Below are 8315 nucleotides of genomic sequence, written 5' to 3' on the forward strand. Positions count from 1 at the left end.
CTATATACAAATCTACAGAGGATTAAAACTGAAATATCCTTCCCTTTTCTTCATCTTTTGTTATGTCTTACAGAAAGGAAAACCAAAGCAGTCACATATTATGCCAAACAACATGAGTAGTAAGACAAACTTACCATGTTCTTCCTTTTTGTTGAAATCTTGCTTTAAGTTCCCTTGCCATCCAACATCTGGTAATTAGATATATTTTCATTGGTTATGCAAAGAAAGACTAGCCCTCTACACATAACTAAGAAAAAATAGATCTCATTCCTATAAGGTTCTATTATAAAGTAAATATATATATTTAACAAAACATAAAGAAGTCAAAACATTTTTATAAGAATATAACACAAAACATCATTCTTAAATATACATAAATTATATATATGTATATGTGTGTGTGTGCGTGTATGTGTGTAATACCAGGGATTGAACCCAGGGATGCTTAACCATCGAGCCACATCTCCAGCCCTTTTTTTTTTTTTTAATTTAAGACAGAAGTTGACTTTGAACTGACAATCCTACTGTCTCAGACTCCCAAGCCGCTGGGATTACAGGGATATGCCACTATTTCTATGTTAGAAATAATTTTGAAGCAAAATAATTAGCCTGTGTGATAAGATGAAACTAATATTAATAAATAAATTAGAATAAATAAATTTGCCATTCAAAGAAAATAGCCTATTGAAACTTGGTAACAGAGATGCCCAGATGACCTCATCTGTGAAATTCCCCATCACTTCATGGAATGAAATGTGGTTTTTGATCTTGAAAAAGCTAACTGTAGGATGATATCAGGATTAAAGGCATCCCAAAGCACCTTTCTTTCTCCCACTCCCCATTCAGTAGAATTCAGAGAGTCCACATCTTCCATAGCATGAAGGGTGGCTTCAGTCATATTGATAGCTTCGTAGCCAGAGCTGGACCCCAACACACACAGTGCCACTCCAGCCCTCTACAGTCATGTAACCCTGACCATAGATTGAGCCATGCTCTCCCCTATGCCACCATGGTGATTGCCATAGTAGCTCAACCTGTCAAGAGTTGGAGATTTTGTTTGATGATGAAAGTGTGTTTCGTAAGCATGCATGTCACCATCATCCACAGACTCATGTGCCTCAGAAAAGGGTACGGCAGCAAAAAAATTAGACTCACAGAATCCTCATTCTATGACCTCAGTGGTAGGAAAGACAATCTAGTTAATTACTTAGGCTTTTATTTAGAATCATTTTCCCTGATTCCAAAAAAATGCATGGTGTCTATGTTGACAATGACATGGTGTCTTCAAAGATTGCACACGAGAACACTACCATTTAAAAAATTCTCTTGCCAAGAATCATGGAATCATTTGTTATGACTCAGAATAATGTATGCACTCTTTATCAAATGACGTCAATATAATGGGAAACTATACCTAATTTTTCCAGTAGGACAAATAAAAGTTGATGATTCTTGTTCAAAATGCCTAAATATGTCACTTTCCCAGTCTATTTTGTTAGAATTTTGAACAATTTAAATTTTTTTATCGAAATTGAAATTTTAATTGTTTAAAATATTGACCATCATTATACTCTCTTTTTAAGAAATTTGTTTTTATTCCTCTTGGTACACTTAATTTAATAATATGTTCTCAAAGAATTGACAGTGAATTTAGCATTATATACCCATCTCTAATTTACTAGAATGTTTAAGGTTATATGAGAATTCAGCACAATTTCTCTTTTTGACACATTACCCTGAGTTTTCAAAATCATCAACAAAAATGATAAAAATCCTTTCCTACATAAGACACTTGTTTTTATTCCTTCAGAAAGTTTAATTTTAATGATCTGTCCATGTGTAATATTTGTCTAATACTGTTGGGTTTATTTGAGTCAAAGGAAATGTTAATCAATTAAAAAAAGATTCAGTGGCACTAAACATAGGTAGTTCTACTCTGATAGTTATCTACAGATGGGACTCTAGCTCCAAGATTCATTTTATGAAAGCATCAACAAGACAAGAACCTAAATTATCTAGTGGATATGAATCATTGTTACTGGAAAGATAACACAAAACCACCATTTTATTGCTCATGAGTCAACAGAATTCATTTTTACATTCAAACCACAAAATATGAATTGAAATTATGCATCATTTTATAAATGCAATGAATGTTCATTGCTCTTTAAATGGTATAAATGGCAATCTTAAAAAAATTCATCTAAGTCATCTGTGAGGGCTTCAGCATTCCTTACCATGTGCAATAAAGGCTCACGCTTAAGTGGAATGCCCTAAAAAGACACAAAGTTTTATTATCTCCTTCAAGGACTTTCAGACCCAAACCTACCCTCAGGTAAAACACGCGGTCTGATTAAAACCAAATCTCTTTGACCTACAAGAGAATCAAGAGAGAGAGGTCAGAAAACTCATTATGACAACTAACAATATTATCTGAAAGATACATTCAATATCATTATGTGCTAGTGTGTGTGTGTGTGTGTGTGTGTGTGTGTGTGTGTGTGTGTGTGTGTGTGTGTGTTTTGCTGGAAATTGATCCCAGGCTTTCACTCATGCTAGGTGAATGTTCTACAACTGAACTACATCCTCAGCCTACAGTTTTCTTAAAATTCTATGCATTTTTTCTAAGTAAATAAACACAAACTATGCTTTTGTGAATTAATTTCTTTACAATAAAATTGATAACTTGAAAACACTTTCACATACATTTTTTCTTCTGGTGCTATCAAACACCATCTGTGTATTTTCATGGAACATATTATCTTCTCCATTTTAGAAACGAATTTTCATTTGTAGGATTGAACGTAGAATTTGAAAGTAGACTTATGAGCATTCATAATCAATTATAAAAGGCTAAGGGATTTCCTTCAGGTTATAAAAGGAAATAAATGAGGCTTTGGTGTGATTCATATAGTTTCATGTCTAAGTCGAATTGTCTGGAGGAAATTATGAAAAATCAGTTTTGAAAAATCAGAAATAAAATAATTAAACTTATAATTCTGTCTCTTAAGAGGATTTGGAAATAAATTTGTCATTACTTTTCTAACTTTTTAGTACTTTAATTCTGTCATTGGAGGAAGAGTAAGACTTAATCAATAACTTTTTGGATCACAGAATTTTATTGTTATGTTAATCATTTTTTTCGTTAACAAATGTTCATTGAGGCACTGCATGAAGGTAAGGGTTATGTAAAGACCCTGCTTCAAAACCCATGTATTCTAAGAGAGAAATGAGTGATCTCCATCACTGACTGTAATACAGTCACTGACCATCATAGGCACAAATATGCCAGTTCTATATTTCTGTGATCTGACAAAGAAACTTGGGAAGACTAATTTTAGATGTAAATTAATTTTCATAATAAGATTTTAAATTTTATTTCATAATAATTTGACATGCTTAACTATTGATTTTTTAATAGCATACAGTTATCTCATAAGACACAAATGCACCATAAACATATATTGGAGAAAAGATAGCCTCTTCAACAACTGGTGCTGAGAAAACTAGAAATCTATATGCAGCAGAATAAAATTTAACCCCTATTTCTCACCCTGCACAAAACTCAGCTCAAAGTGGATAAATGATGTAAGCATTGGATCTAAACCCTACACCTACTAGAAAAATTATGCAAGCCCAAATTTCCATCATGTCAGCTTAGAAACTGACTTCCTCAAAAAGACTCTTACAGTGTAAGAAGTAAAATCAAGAATCAATAAATGGGATGGTATCAAACCAAACTCTTCTCCACAGCAAGGAAATAATCAAAAACATGAATAGAGAGCCTACAGAATAGGAAAAAAATATTTGCCACTTGAACCTCAGATAGAGCACTGATCTCCGGGATATATAAAGAACTCAAAAACACTTAACACTAAAAAAACAAATAACACAGTCAATAAATGGGCAAAGGAACTGAACAGGCACTTCACATAATAAATGCAATTGGTCAACAAATATATGAAAAAAAATGGTCAGAGAAATTCTAATTAAAAATACACTGAGATTTCATTTCACTCCAATCAGAATGGCAACAATCAAGAAATCAAGCAACAATAAATGTTGGCAAGGATGTAGGGAAAAGGATACACTCATACATTGTTGGTATCACTGAAAATAAGTATAACCAATATGGAAAGCAGTATGGAGATTTCTCAAAAAGCTTGGAATGGAACCACGATTTACAGTTATACCATTCCTTGTTATACATCAAAAGCAGTTAAAAATAGCACATTACAGTGAAACAGCCACATCAATATTTATAGAAGCTCAATTTACAATAGTTAAGCTATGGAAGCTAGGTGGCCTTCAACACATGAATTGATAAAGAAAATGTGGCATATATAATGGAATATTACTCAGTCATAAATAAAAATTACTTGATGACTTTTGCTGGTAAATGGATAGATTTGGAGATCATCATGCAAAGTGAAATAAAGCAATCAAAAACGAAAGGCCAAATGTTCTGTTTGACATGTGAACACTAACACACAATAAGAAGGGAAGGGAAATGGAAGAATAGAAGTTCACTGGATCACACAAAGGGGGATGAAGGGAAGGGACAATGAATGGGAATAGGAAAGACAGTAGAATGAATTGGGCATAACTTTCCTGTGTTCATATATGAATACACAATCAGTGAAACTCCACATCAAGCACAAAAATGGAATCTTAGTTTGAATAAGTTAACTCCATGCATGTGTAATATGTCAAAATATACTCTACTGTTGTGTATACCTAAGAAGAACAAATAAAACAAAATTATGTGTCAAAAAGATGAAAGAGTAGATTCAAATGTTTTCATCACAAAAATTATGTGTGTGAAATGATGGACTTGTTATTTTTTAAAATTTAAAAATAGCAATATTAGAAAGACGAGAATCTAAGTACCAGATAGATATTCCCCAAAAATCATCAAATTAGGCAAAACCTAGTTAAACATGAAAGCATTACAACATATGAACTGAATGGTTCTGTTCACATCATTATTAAGAACCTATTTAAAATAAACAGAACATGAACTTTCCACAGGAACAGAAACCTCTTTCAGTTTTATTATTTTGTGTTTTGATATAATTCTCATGCTGAATTTGCTACAAATCTTCCAAATATACAAAGTCCTTGTACCAACTCGTAGGTAATGTTCTCTGGAGAGTTCAAAGCTCCTAAATGTTAGCATACAAATATTGCACACTGGGAAGAGGCTGAACATAGAACTTTACCAGGAGGTCTGAAGTGATATAAAGTTTGGGGACCTACAGTAAACCTACTGGAAACAAATTATGGAACAGCATTGTGCAGGAAACTAAATTGTAAATGCACTCCCAGTACTTTTTAATTCTGACAGTGTTCAGGCTGATGTTTGAGAAATACCTTCTTGAGAGTAAGACCCTGAATCTATATGTGGGAAAAAAGAAATTCAATTAAACAAAGTCACTAACTTGTCAAGAAAGCAGATTCTTTAAATGGTCAGTATTTAAAAATTAGCAGGGAGCTGTGGTACATTCCTATAATTCCAGAAGCTTGGGAGACTGAGGCAGGAGGATTGTGAGTTCAAAGCCAGCCTTGGCAACTTACCAAGGCCCTAAGCAATCAAATGAGACCTTGTCTCTAAATCAAATACAAAAGAGGGTTGGGTTATGTGACTCAATGGTTGAGCATCCCTGGGTGCCAAAAAAAAAATGAAAATTGACCTAGATATACATAAAGAACATCCTGAATTTGAAAATGCCACATTGTCAACAAATGGGACTTACTCAAACTAAAAAGATTTTTCTCAGCAAGAGAAATAATAAGAGAGGTAATTAGGGAGCCTACATCCTGAGAACAAATTTTTACCCCTCACACTTCAAATAGAGCCCTAATCTCCAGAGTATACAAAGAACTCAAAAAATTAAACAATAAGAAAACAAATAACCCAATCAACAAATGGGCCAAGGATCTGAACAGACACTTCTCAGAGAAAGATATACAACCAATCAACAAATACATGAAAAAATGCTCACCATCTCTAGCAATCAGAGAAATGCAAATTAAAACCACTCTAAGGTACCATCTCACGCCAGTAAGAAAGGCAACCATTATGAAGTCAAACAATAACAAGTGCTGGCGAGGATGTGGAAAAAAGGGTACACTTGTACATTGCTGGTGGGACTGCAAATTAGTGCAGCCAATTTGGAAATAAGTATGGAGATTCCTCGGAAAGCTGGGAATGGAACCACCACCATTCAACCCAGCTATTCCCCTTCTCGGACTATTCCCAAAAGACCTAAAAAGAGCACACTACAGGGATACAGTGTCATCAATGTTATAGCAGCACAATTCACAATAGCTAGACTGTGGAACCAACCTAGATGCCCTTCAATAGATGAATGGATAAAAAAAAATGTGGCATTTATACACAATGGAATATTACTTGGCACTAAAAAATAACAAAATCATGGCATTTGCAGGGAAATGGGTGGCATTAGAGCAGATTATGCTAAGTGAAGCTAGCCAATCCCTAAAAAACAAATGTCAAATGTCTTCTTTGATATAAGGGGGGCAACTCAAAACAGAGTAGGGAGGAAGAGCATGAGAAGAAGATTAACATCAAACAGAAACGACAGGTGGGAGGGTATGGGAGAGAGAAGGGGAATTGCATGGAAGATGGAAGGAGACCCACATTGTTATACAAAAATACATATAAGAGGATGTAAGGTGAAGGGGAGAAAAAAAATAAGAGAGAGAAATGAGTTATGGTAGATGGAGTAGAGGGAGGGGAGGGGAGGGGAGGGAAAGGGAGGGGGCCTAGGAAGGGTATAGGAATGGCAGCAGAATACAACAGATACTAGTATGGCAGTGTGTATAAGTGTGGCTGTATAATCAATGTGATCCTGCAATCTGTACACGTGGGAATGATAAGAATTCATACCCCATTTGAAACAAATGTAGATATATGATATGTCAAGATCAATGTAATGTTTTGAGCAACTAATAAATTTCTGATGCTTAAAAAATTAAAAATAAAAATTAAAAATTAAAAAAATAAAGAAAACCACATAAAAGAATGAAAAAAAAAGAAAAAAAAAAAGAAAATGCCACATTGTGTACATGGAACTTTTTATATCAGTATTGGCACCTTATACATTATTATAAATAATATTTTGCATCAAATTAATATTTATTTATAATTTATTTTCCGAGGTCACCATAGATTCACTGTCCTTTCATAACAATCCTCAGAACACAAACCTATTTACTAAAATAAAACTTGTAATTAGTTATTTAGTACCAAATCATAAAAGTGATACTGCATAGAATTCTATTATAAAAAGCACAAAAATCACTGAAAACAAATGAGAAGTAACATAAGAAAGCAACATTCTGTCTATCTTGTTCTTCCATATCTTTAGCCCTTAGAATGTTACTCAGCACATGGAGACATGTAGAGAATACATACTGAATTAAATTTATTGCTGAAACAAAACATCAGTGCAGAAAAAAAAAATCTAACATCCTGATAGAAATACCAAATTCCAATTTGAAATGAATGGATGAAGCCATGTTTGCTAGGTCAGTGAAACATATTTATTAAAAATCATTTTTAAACATAGGTCAGGCATGGTCACAAGAAATGCTAGTGGGGAACAGTTCATTTTAATGGGAATATTCCAGTTTCTACTAGAATTGGTGACGGGGCCTTCTGGAGCTTGAAGTCAACAAATATTAGTTGTTTCTACTACATCCAGAAAAGCATTTCCTCACTGAAGCATATAGGCAGGTGTGCGGCGGAAGAGTCTGAGAATCAGCTAGCTTTTCAGTAGAATCCAGAGATTCCGTATCCTCCACAGCATGATGGGCGGTAGCATCCATATCCATAGCCTCCATAGCCTCCATAGCCAGAGCCATACCCATAGCCTCCAAATCCAGAGCCACATCCATAACCTCCAAAGCCAGAGCCATATCCGTAGCCTCTGTAGCCACAGCCATAGCCCAGTCTTCGGAAGCTGCCACAGCCACAGCCATGTCCATAGCCCAGGCCTCCATAGTAACTGCCGTAGTAGCTCATGGTGTCAGGAGTGGTGAGTTGGTTTGGCAATGAAGGAGATGTATCTGCGTGTGTGTCCTCTAGTGTCCCAGAAAGTTTTTATACCCTCAGTAGTAGGTGTGGTCAACAACAACAACAGGTGACCTCATTTCCAGATAAAAGAATAATTTAGCTTATGAATTCCTTCAGATTGTTCTTTTCTTACGAAACAAAGTATCCAAACTCTTATTAAAGAACTGTTAGTGGTAATTATTATGTTTTAATGAGTTTACATTCCTAAAAACAA

At 34.5% G+C, this 8315-nt stretch overlaps 1 protein-coding gene across 1 annotated transcript; it reads right to left on the reverse strand.

Moving 5' to 3' along the window:
* Positions 1 to 7798: 7798 nt before the first annotated feature.
* LOC308653569 (keratin-associated protein 19-3-like) lies at positions 7799 to 8050 on the reverse strand (the record flags this gene model as incomplete). Its single annotated transcript, XM_081302189.1, has 1 exon — positions 7799 to 8050. One exon carries the CDS (start codon positions 8048 to 8050, stop codon positions 7799 to 7801), a length of 252 nt encoding a protein of 83 aa, XP_081158315.1.
* Positions 8051 to 8315: the final 265 nt, after the last annotated feature.

The sequence above is a fragment of the Spermophilus citellus genome, assembly GCF_964194105.1.
Source record: "Spermophilus citellus genome assembly, chromosome: 7".
In the NCBI taxonomy this organism is placed as follows: domain Eukaryota; kingdom Metazoa; phylum Chordata; class Mammalia; order Rodentia; family Sciuridae; genus Spermophilus; species Spermophilus citellus.